This window comes from Bos indicus, chromosome 18 (assembly GCF_029378745.1).
Source record: "Bos indicus isolate NIAB-ARS_2022 breed Sahiwal x Tharparkar chromosome 18, NIAB-ARS_B.indTharparkar_mat_pri_1.0, whole genome shotgun sequence".
In the NCBI taxonomy this organism is placed as follows: domain Eukaryota; kingdom Metazoa; phylum Chordata; class Mammalia; order Artiodactyla; family Bovidae; genus Bos; species Bos indicus.
Window position 1 is genome coordinate 45,381,648 of NC_091777.1, and position 24,394 is coordinate 45,406,041.

A 24,394-nucleotide genomic window follows, 5' to 3' on the forward strand; every position below is an offset into this window, starting at 1 on the left:
CACTGGACCACCACAGAAATCCCCAGGAAGAATTTTGAAGTTTGTTTCTTATTGCAGTAATTTAGAAATGTATCCTGGGAAACATTTAGCTGAAATAACAAGTATCTACCAAGTCATCCAACCATTTTGGATAGACATGATGAGAACAGCAAGATTGGACTTCATAGTACCTGTAAAGCCATCAGATTGGCAGTAATAAACCAGGAGTAAACCAGGTTTCAGCTCCAAGTCCTTGCTGGGGCTGGAGTCAAACAAAAGGAGGCACCTGTGTCTTTTTTATTTTTTTACACACCACAGTACAAAGCCTGAAATAGTACTTCTGCAACATGCTTTTTTTAAGTCCAATTTATTGAGGTGTAATTTACATATAGTAAAATTCATCTTTGGTGTACAGTTCTGACAATTCTATCCAGTCATGTAGCCAGCGCAAGTGAGATCTATAGCATTTTCATCACCCCAAGTTCTGGCATCCTTTTGTGGTCAATCTCTGCCCCCTAAACCCAGACTCTCTGGCAAGCATCGATTTGACTACAAAGGTACCTTTTCCAGAATGTGGCCTTTTGTATCTAGCTTCTTTCACTTAGCACTACCTTTTTAAAATTCCCCTGGGTGTGCTACAGGCATCTTAAAATTTTTATTATGGAAAAACTCGAACATATAAAATTCAAATAGCATAACAGACCACCCTGTGCCTCACACCAAACTCGAACAATTACCAATCCAGGGCCAATTTTATTTCATCTACGGACCCCTCCCATCACGTACCAACCCTCAGATACATCATTTCATCTACAGTATAGGCATTTCAATGTGTCTAAAAAATGTGGGCTTCCCTGGTGGCTCAGATGATAAAGAATCTGCCTGCAATGCAGGAGACCGGGCTTTGATCCCTGGGTCAGGAAGATCCCCTGGAGAAGGAAATGGCAACCCATTGCAATATTCTTGCCTGGAGTGTTCCATGGACAGAGGAGCCTGGTGGGCTACAGTTCATGGGTCGCAAAGAGACACGACTGAACGACTAATACTTTATACATTTTTTCTCTAAAAATTTAGGACCCTCTTTTTTTATTTTTTCCGGGGGTGGGGTGGGGTGGGGGCTTGTTTAGGAGAGTGCTATTCCCCTCCAATTTTTGGGGGGGCTGCCCCTTGGGCAAGTGGAATCTACCAGGGATCGAACCCCGCCCACTACATTGGAAGCTCGGAGTCAGAGCCACCGGACCGCCAGGGAAGTCCCCCCTGATTTTAGATAAAACTTCTCGGCAAGATACCTCACAGTAGATGGTACCTACTTCCTTTCGCGGCGCATTACCAGGGGAAAAAAAAACATCTGGAATCCAGGATATTAAATTTCAGTTCAGTCGCTCAGTCGTATCCGACTCTTTGCGACCCCATGAATCGCAGCACGCCAGGCCTCCCTGTCCATCACCAACTCCCAGACTTAACTCAAACTCACGTCCATCGAGTCGGTGATGCCATCCAGCCATCTCATCCTCTGTCATCCCCTTCTCCTCCTGCCCCCAATTCCTCCCAGTATCAGTCTTTTCCAATGAGTCAACTCTTCGCATGAGGTGCCAAAGTATTGGAGTTTCAGCTTTAGCATCATTCCTTCCAAAGAACACCCAGGACCGATTTCCTTGCAGTCCAAGGGACTCTCAAAGAGTCTTCTCCAGCACCACAGTTCAAAAGCATCAATTCTTCGGCGCTCACAGTCCAACTCTCACATCCATACATGACCACTGGAAAAACCATAGCCTTGACTAGACGAACCTTTGTTGGCAGAATAATGTCTCTACTTTTGAATATGCTATCTAGGTTGGTCATATTAGAACTCCCAAATTACATCTCCCAGAAGGTCTAGGAGGGGCGGGGCTGTCCCACAGGCGTCAGCGAAGCGCATGCGCAGAGAGGCGCACCCTCTCGGCTGCCGTAGCCCGCCTCTTCACTTGTTCTCCCGGTCGTCATGGCGGCTGTTCGGAAACCCGTGCTGCTCGGGCTTCGAGATGCTGCAGTGCACGGCCGTCCTACGGGGCCGAGCGCCTGGACCGCAAGCAAGCTGGGCGGCGTTCCGGTGAGGTGGGGCGCGGGAGCCGGGGTCGGCTGGAGCTGGTGTTGGGCTACGGGGTGAGGGAGTGGGCGAGGTCCCTGGACAAAGTCAGGGTCTGAGCGCCTTCCTTGTCCTCAGGACGCCCTGCCCGCCGTGGCAGCTCCGAGGCCGGTGTGTGAACTGTGCCGGCAACCGCTTGCCCTCGTGGTGCAGGTGTACTGCCCGCTGGAAGGCTCTCCTTTTCATCGACTCCTGCACGTGTTCGCTTGCCCTCGCCCTGAGTGCGGTAGCGGCGGGGCGCGCAGGTAGGCGGGGAAGTAGCTGAGCTGCCCACAGGATTTATGTCGAGTGGGCGGGAGCGGCGGCCGCGCCAGCTGCACCGGGAGGGGACTGGCCAGCCCTCCGGCAGTTGGCGATGCAGTCCTCACCGCGGTTTTTCTTTACTATGAAGTTGGAAGGTGTTCCGCTCCCAGTGCCTGCAGATGAGAGAGAAAGAGACTCAGGACGCTCAGGTAACGCAGTTGTGACTATCATATTGTTGTTTAGTCGCTAAATCGTGTCTCTTTGCGACCCCATGGACTGCCTGCAAAGATAGGACTGCAGAACAAAATCCAGCTTTTCTTTCCCAATAAATGTTGCTTTATATATTCACTGAGTTCTTAATGTGTGCGAAGCATTGTGCTAGCAATAATAGGAATAAAAAGGTGGTGTTTGCCTATATTTCTTGGGGTTCAATTGCAGATAATAGAAAAGCGTTTTGACTTTTTATAGCTGAGACTGATTTAAAGTTAAGTTTTTCCTTATCTTACTAGATAGGCTGGAGGAAATTACTCCAGGAGTGACCAGCAGAACTACACCTCAGAACTGTCCTGTCAGGGAGCTGCCATGACACCCCTCATGCAGTCTGGAAGCCCAGATGTATTCTGATGAAGTTGCCCTTGTCAGAACTGTTGACTCCAGAGCCTTGCTCTGTCTCCATCTACATACCAGCTGCCTTTTGCTTCATGGTCACTCTTTCTACTTCATTCTGTCAAGTTTGTCTCTCTAGTGTTCCTTATGAGCGGACCCCCTGACCATATCTAGAACCCTAGCTGCTTAGGAGTCTGGGAAATGTAGTTCTTTCTTACCAGCTTCTGTAGTATATGAAGCACAACTGAAAGCGGTGTTGAAGAAACCACCATAGTATATCTGCCACAGTGCCCCTGAAAAGGAAACACAACATTCCTCACCTCCAACATGCTTTTGAGTAAACCATGAGGTGCTGGAGTGGGAGGGGCAGATGTAAGGTTCGTTCAGGAAGGTGAAGGATTAGGTGGCTCAGGAAGCCAAGGGAACAGTGTGCTTGAACCTCATTCGCTGGGTATTTTTCCAGAAACAGGAAAATGGCCTCACAGCTGAGGATTGGTGTGAAGGTGCAGATGACTGGGGAAGTGACAGTGAGGAAGCGTCTCCACTGCAGCCTGTCTCGGAGTTTGGAAATGATTTGAGCAATGCCAAGGACAGAGACTGGACCTCCCAGCTCCAGGACCTCCGCCTGCAGGATACTGTCCCAGGTGTTGCTCCTCCTGCACCTCCTGGGGGAGGGCCGGCCTTGCCTCCTTCGGTGCCGCAGTTCCTGCCCTATTACATCTGTGTCGTCGATGAGGATGACTACACGGACTTCATCAGTCTGGACCATGCTCAGAGCCTTCTGAGGGAGTATCAGCAGAGAGAAGGAGTTGATATGGAACAGCTGCTTTCCCAAAGGTGAGTGTGTGTGCTGTTGAGTTTGAGAGGTGGTTTGATCAGGAGGCTTCCAGAGTTGGTACTCTTTGGTTTTATCCTCAAAACTGGGGATACTTTTTCAGGCAGAACTTTTTCAGGTCTGACACACCTACAGGCGTGTTGGTGTTTGAAAATACTCCATAATGGAGAAAGACATGACAAGAGCCGGTGGGTATATGACTTTTTATTTTGTTTATTTATTTGTTTTATTTTTGGCTGCCCTGAGTCTTTGTTGCTGTACACAGGCTTTCTCTAGTTGCGACGAGTCGGGGCTACTCTCTATTTGTAACGTGCAGGCTTCTCATTGCAGTGGCTTCTCTTATTGCAGAGCTGGGACTCTAGAGTCTGGGCTCAGTAGTTGTGGTGCATGGGCTTAGTTGTCATGAGATATGGGGGAATCTTCCTGGACCATGGATTGAACCAGCATCCCCTGCACTGCAGGGCGGATTCTTAACCACGGGACCACCAGGGAAGCCCCATGATGACTTTTTACATTGCAAATAATTATCCAGTGTTGAAAATGGCTAAGAAGCAGGGCTTGGGAGAAAGTTGGGCAGGGGGTTACTGTTATTCGTTATAAAGTGTTAAACTTATGATTTTTAAGTTATGTACGTATATTTTACTGTGGTAAAGTTTTTAAAATTGTGTACTCTGTTTCTTTTTTAAAAAACTTATCTATTTATTTAGGCCGCCCAGAGCAGCTTGTGGGATTTTAGTTCTGCAACCAGGGATTCAATCTGGGCCCTCAGCAGTGAGAATGTGGAGTCCTAACTAGTGGACTACCCGGAAATTCCCTGTGTACTGTTCTAAATACAGTTAATTCTCTGAATGTAGACACACAAAAGTGTTTTCTGCTTTTCTTTTTAGTCTGTCTAGTGATGGTGATGAAAAATATGAGAAGACTGTAATTAAAAGTGGAGATAAGATGTTTTACAAATTCATGAAGAGAATTGCTGCTTGTCAGGAGCAGATTTTAAGGTAAATGCACATTTCCTTTTATTGTTTTTCTTGTTGATGCAAAAGTAATGTGTGTTAGTTAGGAAAACACAGAAAAACAGAACAAGAAAACCAAAATCTACAATATTCCCCAAACCAAGAAGCTAAGATTTTAGTGTATTAAGTTATTTTTTACATATCTGAATGTATATGTGTAAGTAGGTATTGTGTGTATTCTTTTATTGTTGTGAATTGGGGTCATGGAATATAGCTATTCTCTTTTCATAAACATTCATTGGTATTGAGGGTTTCCCTATGTATTAAAAATTCTTCCAAGTGATTTTCTTCTGTTTTATTTTATTTTATTTTTTGCCTCCCTCCCCGCCCCCCTCTTCTGTTTTAAATTTAAATTTAAAACACATTTTTAAGACTCAAAAACATAGAAGTATGTACATGTGCATATATGTATAAATATAACGGAATAATTCCTTTCCTACTATTCATATCTATCAGGTCATCACTGTTGTTAGTTCCTGTGTGTGCTTATGTAATTTCTTTATGCATGTCAAAGCAAATGTCACATGTTACTTTCCTTTTTTTTTTTTAAATCACAAGAAAGCATTCAAGAAACATTCTGTTTCCTGCTTTTTCAACTGTGCTATTATCTATTATTGTATCTTTTCAGAACATTAAGAACTATATTAAAAAAAAAAGTTACTGTAGTCCCATGTCCATTTTACTTGTTGATGGACTTTTAGTGAGCAAGTATTTCTCTAGGATGCATTTCCTGAAGTGGCATAGTTAAGCAGAAGGGTTTATGCAATTGTGGTTTTAATTGCTAGCACCCAGTTTTCTCCCATTGGACTTTTAATTCCTGCTGGCAATATATGATCTTTAATTCCTACTGGCAACCTATAAGTGCCTGTTTTCCGGTGGCCTTGCCAGCAGGGTGAGGTTCATGCTTTTGTATTTCTGTCAATTCACGGTGAAAAAGGGCATCTTGGTATAATATTACCTGATTTTTTTCTTATGAATATCTTCTTCTGTGTTGTGGAATTACTTCTGTGGGGTGGGCCAAAAGTTTGTTCAGGTTTTTCTGTAAGATCTTACAGAAACCTTTTTGGCCTCCCTATTGTCTATTCATAACCTTTACCCATTTTTCCATAAGTTCTTGTTCCTTTTGATTTTTAGGAACTTTTTATCTATTAGAGAGATTATGATGATTAATTTTATATGATTAAAATCATCATGATTTATTTTCTGGGCCTGTTTGTTTTTTGACTTTGCTTGTGGCAGTATTGTTGGGTGTTTGATTGTTTCCATCTGGTTTGTTTCAGTTTTGCATAGTTTAGTGCTGCAGTATGCATCCTGTTTACAACTCCTGGAATGTCGTAGTGATTTCTGTCTAAGCTAGTTCTAGGAGCGAAATTGAGGATTGAAATTTTGAAGTTTAAAGGTTCGTGATACATATTGTTCGACTGTAGTTTTTATTCCAGAGTACAAAGTCAGACTTTACTCTTGATTCTTGGCATCCTAATTTTATTGATGATAATTCACTTTATTTCTCCTTACTTTAATTAGGCATGACAACTAGAGATGCTGTGTTGAAAACATGCCCAAATTATGAAACCTTCAAGCCCCTCAGTAGTGACAGTAATTCTTAGTTGGAGACCACCCTTTGGGAGGGGCCTCTTCACTGATGAGACTCAATGCTCACACTGATCCTCTCCTCCTCCAGGGCTGAGTTATTGTGTGCTGGGCTTGGAGTTGGTCCAATAACAACCGCTCTTGGTGCTGGCCACAAAAGTACCTGGTCTGGTCAGAGGAGACAGGACACTATATGCTATGATAGGTGCCCAACGGAGATGTGAACAAGTGTGCCAGCAACCCAGAGGAGGGACCAGGGGCCTTTGCCTGTTTCATCAGGAAAGGCACCATGCGGGAGACACACTTGGAGCCCCTAGCCCATACCCTGTAGGATAAAGGCCAAGGATGCTTTGTGTCACAGAAGTAACTGATGAAGGAAAAAGATAGCCAAGTGCATCATGGCGGGATAGGGGCAAGCCAGTGGGCTGGACACCATGGTGTCTGAAGTGAGAACAGCTTGGTTCTTGCCTCCCACAGCTCCAAACCTTGACCTCCTTTAGGACACACACCCTTGTTGTCCTCCTTGACAGACTGGGTACTCCCCAGACTTGGTGTCTAGAACTGGCATGGATTAGGTATGTTTTCAATCCATTTCTTACTAAAGAATTTGTATTTTATTCTGTAGCCAGTGGATGCCAGGGGAGTGATATGATCACTCGAGATTCAAGGAATCCAGGTGAGAGATGGTATAAGGTTTTGGATCAAGGCAGAGGATGTGGGAAACAGGGAATGAGTTTGGGAGATGTTTGTATAATGGCAGTTCTTGGTGACCCTTGGATATGAGAGTAAAAGATTGGAAGGCAACAAAGTGGTTTTGAGCTTCTGGCTTGTGAAATTGGATGAGTGTTGATGCAGTGCTGGAGATGAGGATTTCGGAGGGTGTTATTTGGGGGGTGGAGTCTTGATTGTTCTTAGACTACAGAGTGTGTCTTTGTCATTTTGATTTACATCTTTGAAACTAAATCTTTGTTATAGTAGTTTTGGTTTTATTTCCCTTGCACATTCTACTTTACAAGTTTCTTATACCGAAGCCATAATACTTTGTAATAAGTAACAACTGCCTAGAGGATATTGAATAAGAGGTCTTGGAAGTTCAGGGCCTGGGTTTTCCATTTCTAGTTGAAGGTCCATGGGCAATTCACTTAACCTTTCTTATCCTCAGTGCCTCGTCTCCAAAATGAGGATGATAATACAACTACCTATTTCTTAGGATCCCTCTGGGAACTAAATGAGGTGATGATGAAAATACTCTGTACAACCATAAATACTGACTGTTGTTTGAAACCCACTATGCTGTTTTGGGGAAGCAGAGATCTATAAGGATCTCTTAATGGTATTGGTGTACTTATGTATTCATGATCTTTGGCAGTGAGGACAGTATGTTATTCTCATGCAAAGCATAGTACCTACATATAGTAGGTATTTGTGATACCGGTACATTTTCAAACATGGTAGGGATGAAAAGAACCTTGGTTTTGGTCTTAGAAGACTTGGCCTTGGGGCAGATGACTATTTACTCTTCTGTAAAATGGGCCTAATGCCTACTTTGTAGGATGTTTGGAAGGATTCAGTGAGCACGTTCATTCATTCAGCTAATATTTACAGAGTCTACGCCAGATGTTAGGTGCTGTTATAGATGCTGCAGGTACAACAGAAAATGACACAAAGTCCTTGTTTTTATATATTTTACCTTCTAGTGAGAGAGTTTAAAAATAAAAAGATACATTGTGTGATTTCCACAAGTGATAAATGAGGAAAATAAAACATAACTTCTAAATAGGATGTCACAGAGGCTCTCAGAGGAAATGACATATCCAGCAGGTTATAGTATATAAAAATGACAACACAGGGAAAACGTGGAAAAATGGGTCTAGATACAGTGGTCAGAGTAAAATCACGTGGTCTCTCTATCCTAATACCTGGTTACAGTGAATATAAAAAGTAAAAATCAACCAAAAATAAAGTAGAAAAAAACAAACTTTAAAAAGAAAATCCCTTCCATCTGCATTGAAATAAGGAAAGAAACTTAATACCATAAAACTCAAAGTGGCAATCCAGGATGTGATATCACTAAAAGTCTAATACAGTTCTGGATGCCTCACATGTATTTATTTATATAGTTAACTTTCTTTTCACAGAGGAAGGTACATTTCTGTACCTTCAGTGTGAGTTCTAGCCATTCAACCTTCTTCTCTCACTTCTTGAAGATACACTGATAAGTCCACAGCATCCTGAGAATTGTGGTAATAATGTTGAGTCTGGAAAGAAGCAAACAGGAGAAGAATCTGTATCTTCTGCTGTAGCGCTTTTGGCCACACAACTGGGTGTGGTGCGGGTGAAGATACAGGGAATTAGGAATTGCCTCTCAGAAGCAAAAGTTGGGTTCCATGATACGATACAGAAATGATAAAGAAGTCAAGGGCAATTTCTTGCCCATTAGAGTGGGATCCCCCAACATGTAAGACATTTTACACTATCTCAGTAAAAAGGAAGCCCAGGTGTTCTAGTAGATTGCACTGAGTCTTACAGAACTCTACCCCCACCCCGATTCACCTACAGAAGAGTACAAGAAATGAAAAATGTGTTTGGAGAAGGGGAAAAGAACAGACCTCTGATGTGAGATTGACAGGAAGTCAGTAAGAAAACCCACACATTGTTTTGGAGCAAACTGGTGGTCTAAACAGAGTTGCCCTCTTGAGGCCTGAACTAGCTGAAAAGTGGCAGGCCACCCATGTAATCATACTGTTGGTAGTAAAATTAGAGAAGTGAATAGTGCATACAAAAATGCGCCAAGAACCATATCTGGAAGAAAAGATAATCTGAGGAACACATAATTCCCAGCAGAGTTTTCAAGATACAGATGAACTTTGTAAGACAATGTGTTCAGTAAAACCAAGAGCTCCAAGTTGAGAAAATAAGATGCCAAGGGAAGTTGAATTGCTAAAGAAATCAAGCCACACATTGTGTATCTAATAAATTTAGAAGTAGTCGACTTGGCTGAAAATCAAAGTACTGATGTGAAGAGAGTTTCAAAAATCTCATGAATGCTGAACAAAAAGACAAAGTAATTAGAAGGCGCTATCTTGGAAGGTCGGAGAAGGCAATGGCACCCCACTCCAGTACTCTTGCCTGGAAAATCCCATGGACGGAGAACCCTGGTGGGCCGAGGTCCATGGGGTTGCTGAGAGTCGGACACAACTGAGCGACTTCACTTTCACTTTTCACATTCATGCATTGGAGAAGGAAATGGCAACCCACTCCAGTGTTCTTGCCTGGAGAATCCCAGGGACGGGGGAGCCTGGTGGGCTGCTGTCTATGGGGTCGCACAGAGTCGGACACGACTGAAGCGACTTAGCAGCAGCAGCAGCATCTTGGAAGGTGGATAAATATAATTGCTATAAAGATAACAGGTGTCCAAAGAAGAGAACTCAACAAATGGATCCAAAACAATACTCAAAGATAAAATAGGATATTTTCTCCAAAATGAAATAAGAACTAAATCTGGGGATATTAAAGTACATTGATGACAAGAGTGATTGAAGTGAGAGACTTAATCTGGTGGTTGTTTTAAAAATATTGTCCATGAGGGTCCTATTGTATGGCACAGGGAACTGTAATCAGTATCCTGTGATAAACCATAATGGAAAAGAAAGAAAAAGAGTCACTTTGCTGTACAGCAGAAGTTAAACACACATTGTAAATCAACTATACTTCAATGAAATTTTTAAAAGCATAAAGTGTGTCTGAAAAGTTCATCATTTTGGCTATGGCTCTCCATGTATTTATTTTCTTTATGGGTTAGTTTTTTCTGCTTCTTTGCATATCTAGTAACTTAAAAAAATATTTACTGGAAACTGTATGTTGGAGGAAAATAGATACTGAAGTTGATACTCATCCCTTAGGGGTGCACACCCCTTCTTCTGTAAGGCCAGAACTGTGGGGAGCTGAGTCTCAATCTGCAATTGAGCAGAGTCTGGGCTTTGTTGCAGTTTTAGTTCAATTTAGTTCAATATTAGCTTTAGTGCCTTCATCTAGACTTTAAATCAAGCATTGATAAGAATTCAGATGTCTTGCTATCATTTCCAGCCTTGCAGCTAGTTTTCTGGGCCTTTGATTTTCTTTGCTATCTGGTTTTGCTCCGGATATTCTCCAAGAAAGAAACAAAATCGATTAAGTGTAGTCTTGGATGTTAACATGTGACTTGTATGTGGCCTTAATTCAGCGTTCTTTTTCTCCTTATTCTAGGTACTCCTGGAGTGGAGAACCACTTTTTTTGACCTGCCCTACATCAGAAGTCACTGAACTCCCAGCCTGCAGCTACTGTGGAGCCCGAAGGATATTTGAGTTTCAGCTTATGCCAGCACTGGTCAGCATGCTCAGAAGTGCTAATTTAGGTAAAGGGCCCTTTATTTATTTGAGTTTGTGGGTTTCTGGCACTAATTTGGGATTAGTTTTTAAAATGAAAACCTAGTGTTTCATCTTTGTTTCCTTATAAAATATAAGCATTACAGAAAATTTGGGAACTTAGAATAATTTTTAGGAGACATATTTGTTGCTTCCGTTCGGGGCTAGTATAAATAAAGTTGCTTTGAACATTTGTGTACAGGCCTTTGTATGGACATAGGCTTTTGGATTAAGTATCTAGGAGAAAAGCAGTTGAATCGTGCGGTAGGTGTGTGTTTGACTTTTTAAGACACTGCCACCTTGTTTTCTAAAGAGCCTGTGCCACTTACATCACAACTGACAGTACATGAGAGTTGCACCTCCTTGGCAATACTCGACACGGTCTGTCGTGTTCATTTCAGTCTCATGAGTGTGTAGCGACATCGCATGGTTTTCATTTGTGTTTCTCTAATAACTAATGATTTTGAGCATCATTTTCATGTGCTGATTTATCACTATATATTTTCTCTGGTGAAGTGTCTGTTCTAATCATTTTCTCTTTCTAAAATTTGGGTAGTTTGTCTTCTTATTGAATTCTGAGAGTTTTGTATGTATTCTGGATACAAGTCCTTCATCTGGTATATAATGTACAAATATTTTCTCTAAGTCTAGCTTGCCAATTTTTATTTTGGGGTTTTTTTTCTTTTTTTTTTTAGTGTAGACTTTATTCTTTAGAAGCTTTCAATTTACAGAGAAATTGCGAAATAAGGACCTAGAATTCCCATATACCTCACGTCCAGTTTCCCCTTTATTAAAATAAATTTATACTAATACAGTACTTTTGTTATAATTAATGAGCCAATATTAATACATTATTAACTAAAGTCCATAGTTTATTTAGATTTCCTTAGTTTTTACCTAATATCCAAGAGCCCATCCAGGATATCACTTGGTGTGTCTCTTGCCTGTGATGAAAATTCAGACTTCCTCATTTTTCTTAAGCAAGATTTTTTTAAAAGAAATATTTATTTATTTATTTGGCTGCACCAGGTCTTTGTTGCAGCATGTGGGATTTTTAGCTGTAGAATGTGGGATCTAGTTCCCTGACCAGGGATCAGACCTGACCCCCTGCATTGTGAGTGTGGAGTCTTAGCCACTGGACCACCAGAGACATGCCAGGACTGCCTCGTTTTTGATGACTTTGACAATTTGTGGGAGTACTGGTCACTTATTTTGTAAGATGCCCCTCTTTTGGATTCATCTGATTTTTTTTCTCATAATTAGAATGAGACTACAGATTATTGAGAAGAAAATCATGGGGTGTGGGGTAAAGTGCCATTTTCTTCCTGTCACTCATCTTATCAAGGGTGCCTCTTTAAACATTGATTGTTGATGTTGGCTGGTATTTTAGGTTTGTCCACTTGAAAACAGTGCCTTTTTCTCCCCCTTCCATAAAGTACTGACTTGTCTTTTTATTCTCTAAACTGTCCTTTTAAAAACAGTTTTTAATTTTGAAGCACAATTTATTAATCTTTTCTTATATGAATTATGTTTGTGATATCTTGTCTAAGAAATGATTGCTTAGCCCAAGGACACAAGTTTTGTTTCTAGTTTTACATTTAGATTTATGTCCATTTTGAGTTAAATTTTATATATGGTATAAGGTATGGTTCAAGTTCCTTCTTTTCCATGTGAATATCCAGTTGTTTCAGCACCACTTATTGATAAGACTCTTCTTCTCTGCTCAAGTATCTTTTACCTTTGTTGAATATTGGTTGTCCATATATGTGTTAATTTGTTTCTGTACTCTTTATTCTGCATTCTGTTCCATTAATCTGTTTTTCTGTTTTGACACCACTGCCACACTATCTTGACCACTGTAGCTTTGTAAGATTTGTTGTTGTTGTTTAGTCACTACGTCATGTTTGACCCTTTGCGACCCCATGGACTGCAGCATGACAGGCTCCCATGTCCTTCACTGTCTCCCAGAGTTTGCTCAGATTCATGTCCATTGAGTCCATGATGTTATCTAACCATCTCATCCTCTGCCGCTCCCTTCTCCTTTTGCCTTCAGTCTTTCCCAGCATCAGGGTCTTTTCCAGTGAGTCAGTTTTTCTTATCACGTGGCCAAAATATTGGATTTGTAACTTGGTTGTATCAGTCTTTCAGCTTTATTCTTCCTTTTCAAAAATATTTTGACTCTTCCAGATCATTTGCATTTCTGTGGGGTTTTTTAAAATTGCATTTTATTTCTTAATTCTTTAACTGAGCTGTCCGATAAGTTAGCCATTCTATATGTGCATGCTCAGTCACTCAGTCATGTCTGACTGTTTGCGACCCCATGGATTGCAGCCTGCCAGGCTCCTGTGTCCTTGGGATTCTGCAGCCAAGAATACTGGAGTGGGTTGCTATTTCCTCAACTTCTTAAAAAAGTAAAAGACTTTCTGGGATTTTGTTTGGTATTGCGTTGGTTCTCTGGATCAGATCGAGGAGAATTGACATCTTAACAATGTTGAGTCTTCCAGTCCATGTAACTAGTATCTCTCTCCATTTATTTAGGTTCTCTTTAATTTCTTGCAATAGAGTCTTATACTTTTCGGTGTAGAGTCTTGCATATCTTTTTTCAGTTTTGTGTCTATGTGTTAAATGTTTTTTTATGCTATGATAAATGGCATTTAAAAAATTTCAGTTTCTGATGTTTGCTGCTAGTATTAATATGTTTAAATATAACTGATTTTTTGAAAAATGTATTATAAAATACACGTACTTAAAAATTGACCATTTTAGCCGTTTCTTTAAGTGTATAATTTAGTGATATTAAATATATTCACAGTGTTATGTAACTGTCACCACTGTTTTATTCCCAGAACTTTTTTGTTATCCCAAACAAAAAAATCAGTCTGTACTCATTAACTACTCTGCCCCTCCCGTAAAAGAATGAGCCCCACCCCCCACCCCAGCTCATTTTCTCTTCCCCTAGTTGCTGGTAACCTCTATTCTGTCCATTTCTGTCTCTTTGAATTTGCCTATTCTAGACACCTGACATAAGTGGAATCATATGATATTTGTCCTTTTGTGTCTGGCTCATTTCATTTATCATAATATCTTCAGGGCTCATGTTGTAGCATGTATCAAAATTTCTTTCCTTTTTATAGTTCATTCATGATATACAGAGTTCACTGTATAATACAGATTTTTTAAATTCTTTAACTTGGTGGTGGGGCTTTCCATCTTTTGGCTACTATGAGTAATGCTGCTGGTAACATTGGATACAGATACATTTGAGTCACTGTTTTTAGTGTTTTTGGGTATATCCTCTGAATGGCATCCCTGGGTCTTAATTTCTTTATTTTTTTGGCTGCACTGTGCAGCATGTGGGATCTTAGTTCCCTGCCCAGGGATGGAACCTATGCCCCTTGCAGTGGAAACATGGAATCCTGACCACTGGACTACCAGGGAAGTCCCCAACCATGTCATCTTAAGAGCTGTAAACACATATGTTGAAAACAAAGACAAATCAGTGACCTAATTGTTTACCTTAAGGAACTAGAAAAAGAAGACCAACCAACCAAAACTCACAGAAGAAAGGAAAGAATAAAGGCTAGGGCAGAGCCTTTAAGGATAATATAAAAACAACAGAAAACTGTTCAGAACCAAGTTTTTTGCTGTGGATTCGTTAGGATTTTCTACATATAATATCAGATCATCTGTATTTCCTAATATATATTTTATGGGGCTTCCCAGGTGGCGCTAATGGTTAAGAACGCACCTGCCAATGCAGGAGACCTAGAGACTTGGGTTCAGTCCCTGGGTTGAGAAGATCCCCTGGAGGAGGGCATGGCAACCCACTCCAGTATCCTTGCTTAGTTGCAAAGAGTCGGACACCACTGAGATGACTTAGAGCTTCATATATATATATATATATATATATATATATGTACATATATGTACATATATATACACACATACATATTGCTGTTTGCTAAATATAAGTATTTTACATGGACTAGGGACTGATTACATTTGATCTTTATAACCACTGAGTATTCATATGTGTATTTAAAGTACTTTTTAGAACAGACATGAAAATACTGAATTCACAAAACACGTTTATCCATTGTACAGTATTTTAAAAGTTATTGTGGTTTAATTTTAGGAGCAGAAATTTTCTCTGTTAAGATTATAAGCTAACCAAGGCACACATTTGGCAAAATCATACACAGTTGAGGAATAATGGCTTCTACCTCTTTGCACAGCTGCCATAGTCACTCATGTATAATGAGTGAGTCACTCATGATGATGGGCTTTCTTATGTCAACATTATCTTTTTCCAGTTTATCAATAATTACCTAAGATGCATCATGTACATTTTTTCTTTTATTTCAATATAATCAGTAAATCTTTCCTCTGTGGTGATGAACGTGTTCTTAACACGAACACGCTTTGTCATGTGACGTCACTGTCACATGGGCTACTTCTTGTACACCATCAAAAGCAAGGAAAATTGTTTGCTTTTTATATTCCCAACTTAAATTTATATTTCAATTTAACCTGATTTCTCAGGACCATTTTACATATTCTTTGAATTGCATTAAACCCATAAGAAAGTGAAATTGAAAGTCGCTCAGTCGTGTCCGACTCTTTGCAACCCCAGGGACTATACAGTCCTTGAAATTCTCCAGGCCAGAACACTGGAGTGGGTAGCCCTTACCTTCTCCAGGGGATCTTCTCAACCCAGGAATTGAACTCAGGTCTCCTGCATTGCAGGTGGATTCTTTACCAGCTGAGCTACCAGGGAAGCCCTAAAAACACACAGGAAGAGATCACTGTTTATCTTTATCTACATCACTAGCTATATGGACATTATAATAACATGTAAGTTTTACTTCATTGAAAAGCATTTCAGGGTTTGATCTTAGTATAATTTTTCAAAGGGGTAACTTATTTCTAGGACAAAATATAGCAACAGCTAAAATAATTTGGGAGACTACTATTTCAGTTTCTTTAAATTTGTTACTTTCGGGGGCTTCCCTCCTGGTCCATTGGTTAAAACTCCCCACTTCCATTGCAGGGAGTGCAAGTTCAGTCCTTAGTCAAGGAAGTTCCACTAGTCGTGAGGTGCCACCAAAAAAAAAAGAAAAGAAAAATCATCACTTTCTAGTAACTATCCTAGGAACTGATGAGTTCTACATATGTTTTAAACAATTCTTATTTGAAAACATCAAGATGAAAAACTGAATGTTTGTGGTCAGATTCTGTTATCATCATTCTAATAAGAATATTTGAGTTGCAGATAATTTGATTTTGTTCTGTTAGTGTGGAAATGTAAGTACAGAGACAAAAACAAGCATTCTTGGAAAAAAGATCAGATCAATAGAGATAATTTTACTTCCTCCTTTCTGATTTGGATGCCTTTTATTTCTTTTTCTTGTCCCATTGCTTTGTATAGAACTTCTTCATTGAATATAAGTTGCAAAAGTGGGGATCCTTGTCTTGTTCGTGGTCTTAGGGGAATAGCTTTTAGTTTTTCACCATTGAGTATTATGTTAACTGTGAGTTTTTCATGTATATGGCCTTTTTCAGTTTGAGGAATTTACCTTCTATTCCTCATTTACTGAGTGATTTTTATCACTACAGGGTTTTGAATTTTATCAAATGCTTTTTTCTGCATCAATTGAGATATCATGTAATTCTATTGATTCTATTAATGTGGCATATTACACTGATTTTGGTATGTTTAAACATCTTTTCATTCTTGGGATAAATCTCATTGACTCATAGGATATAAACTTTTTATAAGGTCCCCTTTTTTGGTTTGTTTATATGAGTTTAGTATCTTCTTTCATATCTTTGGGATGTGTTCTGTTTTTTTTTAAATTTTTACTTGTTTCCTGCATTTTCTATTTCCTGCAGTTTACCTTTTTTTCTCTGCTTGTTTTGATCCCTGAGTTTTCTATTGAAGATTTTCTGTAAATATCTGGTAAACCTTGGAAATCACCATTATTTGCCCATGTGTAGGATCATTCCAGTCATCATTCTTGACATAAATGCAGACAGAAAGTTAAAATAGATGTATGACTAGAAATTTTTTTTCTAAAAAGGAAAAGATTTAGTAATACTAAAGTACTAGAATAAATTCATGAAAATTTAACATAAGAAAAATTAAGTGTAAGTGAAGGAGCTGCTGGACTTTTTAGGTAATGGGTTCTTTATTAAAAGAGGCCCTAGTTTCTAAAAGATCTTCTGAAATTAAGAAAATTATATTCATTTCATATTTCCATTTTAAATGGTTTGTATTTGACCCTTTAATAGATAAGGAAATGTTTACCCTACTCCATCTCCACATATTTTAGTATCAGTTTTGCTTTATTAAAGTTATCAGTCTGTATTTTGGAAACATAATTCTCATAGCTGTTTAGCCTGTGAATTCTTTATGCTGTTCTCTCCTAGTTGGATTCCACCATGTAATTGCCTCAAAGAGGGCTCGCAGGTGTGAGCCCTAACTAGTCTGCCTTTCTAGTTGAAGGACAACTTATATGTAAAGTTATTAAGCCCCACTTTCTTTCTTCAAAACTTGGTCAACCCCATGCTGTCACCTTCTAATAGTGAGGGCCCCACCAGCCCTTTTATCTGGTACCTCCTGTCATCTCCCATGGCTGGGCCTCACTGGAAGTACATTTTTCTGAAAATCCCTGAGATCTTTCACGATCATATAGATATCTTTTGGCATTGAATGTTGCTTTGTGGAAGTCTAAAGGTGGACTGATGCCCCTCCACCCTTTGTAACTAACACTGACACCATAGAACTTTCTTTATCCATGAAGTCCAGTCAGTGAACTAACAGGTCTTACGGTCCCATTGTTCTGTAATTCTTGTTTACTTATTTTAGCTGCACTAGGTCTTAGGTATGGCATGAGAGATCTTCGATTTTTGTTGTGGCATGCAGGACCATTAGCTGCATCATGAGAACTTTTAGTTGAGGCATGTGGGATCTAGTTCCCTGACCAGGGATTGAACCCTGGCCTCCTGTTGAGAGGGCAGAGTCTTAGCCACTGAACCACGAGGGAAGTCCCATGCAGTTTTGTTTATCATGGGATTGGATGGGTCTTCGGACCTGCATATTTAGTTTTTCTTGTTTTCTTTCTTTCTTTTTAAGTTGGCCATGCCGTGCGGCTTGCAGGATCTCAGTTCCCCAGCCAGGGGTTGAACCCACACCCTCGGCAGTGAAAGTGAGGAGTTCTAACCACCAGCCTACCAGAGAATTCCCCTGAATGTCTTTTCTGTTGAGTTTGTAGCTTTTCTGTAGAAGCAACACCAGTTGGTTGGGTCACCTTTCTCTTCTCAACTCCATGATAACATCTTTTCTCTTTCCCTCTGCATTCATTGAACTTCTTGGAAGCCTTTCCTTTCTACCTGTAACTAGATTTCACCTGTCTTTTCTGTTTCTTGTGGTTGCTGATGTTTTTTCATTACATGTATAACGGGACTGTTTTGATCTCCATATGCCTCTTTCTCCTCCCTACCCTTCAGTCCCCACTGTGGGAGGTCTCTGGGTTCATGTATAATACTCAGCTATTTCATATTTTATTCTGATTCTTTGCATCTCCTTCTTTCCTCTCCTGGTGGTTACTATTACTGAGGCTGTAGCCTTCTCATGCCCTCTACAAACTGCCTGTTATGCATTTTAGTTGGGAATTTTCTCAAATTCACCAGGTTATTTCTTCAAAATCAGCTCTATTTTACCCTTTTTTGGGACTGTCTTTGACTTTCTTTCCATTATCACCACCTACATTTTATTTATATATATATATATATATATATATATATTTATTTATTTGGCTGCTCCAGGTCTTAGTTGCAGCATGAAGAATCTTCTATCTTTGTTGTGGTATGCAGCATGCTATCTCTTTAGTTGTAACATGTGGGATCTAGTTCCCCAACCAGAAATCGAACCCAGGCCCTCTGCACTGGGAGCACGGAGTCTTAGCACTGGACCACCAGGGAAGGCCCAACTGCCTACATTTTTTTTTTAAATTTTTATTTATTTATTTTTGGCTTTGCTGGGTCTTTGTCACTGCATGGGCTTTTCTCTAGTTGTGCCAAGTGGGGGCTCCTCTCTAGTTGCAGTATACAGGGCTTCTTTGGCAGTGGCTTCTCCAGTTGCGCAGCCTGGGCTCTAGGGTGCTTGGGCGTCAGGAGCTGCAGCACATGGGCTTCAGTAGCTGTGGCTCCCACACTCTAGAGCACAGGCTTAGTTGCCTCACCAGCTTAGTTGCTCTGCAGCATGTGGGATCTTCCTGACCTGGGGATTGAACCCATGTCCCCTGCATTGGCAGGCAGATTCGTTACCACTGAGCCACCAGGGAGGCCCTGCCTACATTTTTCCTTTGCTGCTCCAAACCAGTTGCTCAACTCATCCTGTTGACTCCTGTTTTCCTATTCTGATATCAACAGGCTTTCTTATTACTCACGTTCTCTTGATGCCATTTTTCCTGGCTCCATCCATTGATACATTTCTATAAATTCTTATCTATTTTCTGCTTTTTGCCTGTATCCTTTCTTGGACGTAGTGTTCTGTTAGTATGACATTTTAAAATGATCTTCAACGTCAAATAGTCTGGATTTGGCCACACCACGCAGGATGCAAGATCTTAGTTCCTCGACCAGGGATTGAACCTGTGCCCCCTGCAGTGGAAGCACAGAGTTTTAACCACTGGACCACCTGGGAAGTACCATATTTTTAAAGTATATTTTGCTTATCTGTTTTGTTTTTTTTTTTAATTTTTTTTTTAATCAGCAGTCACTTTCTATAGGAATACTGTGACTGTATTGTGACTGAGTGCTAATGAGCACTGTTTTTGCCTTAAGTAATTATTTTTTCAGCTTGTAAGGTAAAACCACTGCCTGTGGCAACATCAGTTATCCTGATATTGAGCAATCCTTCTCCTTCCTATTAGCGTCTTCTGCTTAACCTTTCTGCTTTACAGATAACACTCAAGATGTGCCAGGCTCTGTTCCAAGTATCTTGTATGTACTAGCTTATTTACTCCACACAGCAATCTTATCATCATGATAAATACATAATAATATCATAGAGGTGAAATCACTAGGTGGTAGAGCTGGGTTTGAACCCAAGCAGTCTTGTTACAGTGTCTGGGCTATATTCACTAAGCAAACTGAATATTGAGTGTATCTCCTAACACTTTCTCTTTATTGGAATCCTGATTATGTTGTATTTTTCAGATCTTTCTGTGGAATTCGGAACCATTCTAATTTACACATGTGAGAAGAGTTGCTGGCCTCAAAATGATCAGGCGCCCATGGAAGAGTTTTGTATTATCCAAGAGGACCCAGATGAATTATTATTTAAGTAGTGCATTTCCTTTTATTTATATAAATTAAACTTTAATGTTTAAATTGTCTTTTTACCTCATTTTGACTCAGAGTTTATTAGCTCTTGTTTCTGTTTGCTTTTTGGCACCTGTGATGGGTCTGGAGCCAGGATTTAGAACCTCTCGTTTATGGGCTGGTTAGCCCTTCAGGGTCAGTGGCCTGCGTCCACAGAGGCAGCTCAGAGCGTGGCTCCTCTGTAGCCCACGGGCAGGTGATCTTATGGAAGACCCTGACGGGTTCTTGGAGGGAGAGGCAGCTGTAGCGCTGTGAGCAGCAGCTAGCCATGTATTACCCCTGCAGCCTCTGCATTTTTGCTGTCCCTGAATGCTGACAGAGCATACTGCTGGGACTGTTCCAGCTGCTTGAGGCTTCTGCCCTGTGACATGAACTGTTGAAGCCTACCACACTTTCCACCCTCATCTACTTCCACCTCTTGCCCCTTTGTCTCTTCTGGACATTGTCCCTCCACCCAGCTATCCACCACTCATCTCCCCTTTCTCCATTTACATTTTATGTTTTTGACTGCTTCCTTGCCCTCTCCCTGCTTCCCAAGGTGGGGAGAGGTACCTGGGGAAAGTGGCTGGCCGTGTAGAAGAAAGCAAGGGTGTTGGTTATAGATATTTCAGGAACACTGGGTTTGTAGGGTTGAGGCTGGGTGTGGACCTGCAGAGAGAGGTTTTTTGTTTTTATTTATTTATTTATTTATGGCTGTGCTGGATTCATTGCTTCAAGGACTTTCTCTGGTCGCACCAAGCAGGGGCTGCTCTGTGGTTGTGGTGCACGGGCTTCTCGTTGTGCCGGCTTTTCTTGTAGAGCACAGGCTCTGGGGCATGTGTGGGCTTCAGGAGTTGCATCTCCCGGGCTCTAGAGCACAGGCTCAGTAGTTGTGGTGCATGGGCTTAGTTGCTCCATGGCAACTAAGATGTGGATCTTGCCGGATCAGGGATTGAACCTATGTATCCTGCAATGGCAGGTGGGTTTTTTGTTTTTTGTTTTTTTACCACTGAGCCACCAGGGAAGCCCTGCAGAGAGAGGTTTTGATTCTTCCTCTCTGTCATGTTGGAGAAACCATCACCAGTTCCCTTGTGGCACTTCTGTTGTGGGCAGATAATCCCTCAGACTTCAGACCACTCACTCCAACTGGAGCAGAATACAGACTGCTCATATCAGGTACATCAGACTGCAGGTACATCACTTTGGATTTATTTAAATGGCCAGAGAGTACCCTCCTTTGATGAGACGATGGGGTATAATTGTTGCTTTAAACAGTTGATACAGCCATTTTCAGATATGACTTAGGTGTCATGTTTCTTTTAGGTGGAGACAATTTGTGCTTCCAACCAAATGCATTCTTGAATCTAGTTATACATGTTTGTATCAGATCTTATCGAAATAGAGTACAGATCGCAGAGGCATCCCCATCATCCAATAGAAATAATGTTTGTAACATAATTGTTAAGGAAGCAAGACATGAGAAAACAAGTCCAGTGTGAACCCACTTAAATGCTGTGTCAAAGATCTAGATCTGAAAATAGAAATACCAGCAAGGCCCTGAGGAGTAGGATTAGCTGTGCAGTTCTGTGGGCAGGAGAGAAGCAAAGGAAGGTGGCTCTATCCACTGCGTGTCTTGAGGGAGAAGGAAGGTGAACATCCTGTGCAGAATGTCTGTTTACAAGAGGCAGGCCAATGGTAGGGAAGGGACGTCAGCAGTGTACTATGCAAGGGTGTGCCCCCAGCCCCTCGACCAACCCAAGCCATGGTTGGGTTCCCTGGCCCTTCCTTTACCTTATGGTTCAGAACCACAGCCCGAGTGCTCCTCACAGACCAAGCTTGGTGGGTGCTTGGTGAACCAATCACTGATGAAAAAGAGCAGAGAAGTCAAAAGCAATTTTCTTCTGTTTTCCATTGTCAACCAACAAAACGAAGAAAAGAGTGTATTTGGCATTATAAGAATTGCAATTTGGAGCTTTAGTCATGGTCCAGTGGTTAAGAATCTGCCTTGCAATACAAGGGACACGTGTTTGACCCCTGGACCAGGAATATCCCACACGTTTCACAGCAAGGACGCCCATGTGCCACAACTACTGAGCCCACATTCTGCAACTCCTGAAGTCCACACACACCCTAGAGCCCATGCCCTCCCACAAGAGAAGCCACCACAATGCGAAGCCCATGCATTACCACAAAGAGTAGCTCCCACTCACCCCACCGCAACTAGAGAAAGCCCATGTGCAGCAATAAAGACCCAGTGCAGGCCCCCAAAATAAATAAATAAATAAATCTTAAAGAAGTTACAGTTCAGAAGACACAGATTTGAGTATAATGGAAAGAGTGTTCCAGGGAAGAGAATCAGGGGCTTATGAAGACAAATGCCATGAGGCTATATTCTGACACAAGAAAGGAAATAGTTGTCCTTTAGGGATGATGGTCGCAAGTTGTTTTAGGGTAAGGGTCTGATAGATAGGCTGTCATGAGTTATATTTGGGTAAGGGTAATAAGCATTGAGTTTCTGGCAGATGTTTTGAATGCCTTCATTAGGATAGTGAGTGGTCAGAAGGTCAGACTTCACTGCCACGCTGTGCTTAGTCACTCAGTGGTGTCTGATTCTCTGTGACCCCATGGACTACAGCCTGCCAGGCTCCTCTGTCCATGGGGATTCTCTAGGCAAGAACACTGGAGTGGGTTGCCATTTCCTTCTCCAGGGGATCTTCCCAACCCAGGGATTGAGCCCCGGTCTCCCACATTGCAGAAGGAGTCTTTACTGTCCGAGCCACTAGGGAAGCCCTTGGAGTCCAGAAGATATAGACACTATAGACAGATAAGGGGATCTTATGGAAGCCTTGCATAAGTTACACTTTATCAGTGGCCTTCCAGCTCCATTTTAGAGAGCTCTCTTAGTAATAATGACTGTATTTGGATTTTCCTTTTATACCATCTTTTCCTTTTTTCTTTTAATAATTTTTTCTGATTTTAAAGTTCACATTTTCTTTGAGGAGCATGAGCATCTGGGAAATACAGGAAAGTTTAGAGAAGAAATAAAAATTGTCCACAATTCCAGCATACATAAATACACAAAAATACTAACTATGGTTATTTTCTTGCCATTTGAGAAAATTTTTTAACAAAATTGAATCACTTACATGGCTTTATATCTCTTTCATTTAACATTATGTTGTGTTTCCCCCATCAGTATCCTCCCAGGACATACTTTGTAATTGAAACCGAGTCTCCCCGCCTCCTGAAACCAAGTTCCCTTACTGAGTTTATGATAAATCTCTCCACAACTTTACTCCCTTTCTTAACCTCCTCTGATCTCAGTCCTATGCTAATGGAACACTAATCAACCAGAGTCAGATGACTAAAATTGCTGTTGTTGATAACCTCATTAATGTAGTAAACTTGCTATTATAGGTGTCATTGTGAAAGGTTGTTGTTGAATCACGTGAAGACACCGGGATTCTTGGCCCCTGGAGGAGAAGAATTCAATCTGGGGCCAGAGACGACGCTTGATTGCTCAGAGCTTTTGTGTAATAAAGTTTTATTAAAGTATAAAGGAGATAGAGAAAGCTTCTGACACAGGCATCAGAAGGGGGCAGAAAGAGTACACCTAGTGTTAGCAATGAAGTTATATACTCCAGTGAATCCAAAGAATGTCTGGAGGTTGTAAAGACCTCACCAGACCTACTGCCATAATTTACATTTTAAGATAGCAGAATTAGCCAGAAGTTTTAATCCAGAGACTGTCCTCAGGCAGGATACATTATTGTTATATAATCCTTGTAAAGACCAGGTCTACTCCCATAATTTACATTTTAAGATAACAGAATTAGCCAGAAGGTTTAATCCAGAGACTGTCCTCAGGCAGGATGCATTATTATTATATAATCCTAAGGAATGTAGAGAAGGAAAAAAAAGTTTGTCCTTCCTTCCTCCTTGAGAATTCCAGACCCCTCTCTCCTTGGGGATCCCTAGACTTCTTATCAACCTGCCTAGGAAATAACTCTCTCAATTGTTAAGGTACAAACTCAGGTTGTTTCTCCAGAGGAAGGTGAGCTAACAGATCCCTGAGGCATGGACCACGTGGCCAGAGAATTGTAAACCAGAGACATATCCTACAGAGAAGGCAATGGCACCCCACTCCAATACTCTTGCCAGGAGAATCCCATGGACAGAGGAGCCTGGTGGGCTGCAGTCCATGGGGTCGCTAAGAATCGGACACGACTGAGC

The 24,394-nt window shown here is 41.1% G+C and overlaps 1 protein-coding gene across 1 annotated transcript; it reads left to right on the forward strand.

Moving 5' to 3' along the window:
* Positions 1–1,938: 1,938 nt before the first annotated feature.
* On the forward strand, positions 1,939–20,207 carry PDCD2L (programmed cell death 2 like). The gene is made up of 7 exons (XM_019980136.2): positions 1,939–2,068; positions 2,183–2,349; positions 2,496–2,556; positions 3,417–3,790; positions 4,676–4,786; positions 10,637–10,785; positions 20,018–20,207. The coding sequence occupies exons 1-7, from the start codon at positions 1,961–1,963 to the stop codon at positions 20,146–20,148; spliced, it is 1,101 nt and encodes a 366-aa protein (XP_019835695.2). The 5' UTR covers positions 1,939–1,960; the 3' UTR covers positions 20,149–20,207.
* The last annotated feature ends 4,187 nt before the right edge of the window (positions 20,208–24,394 follow it).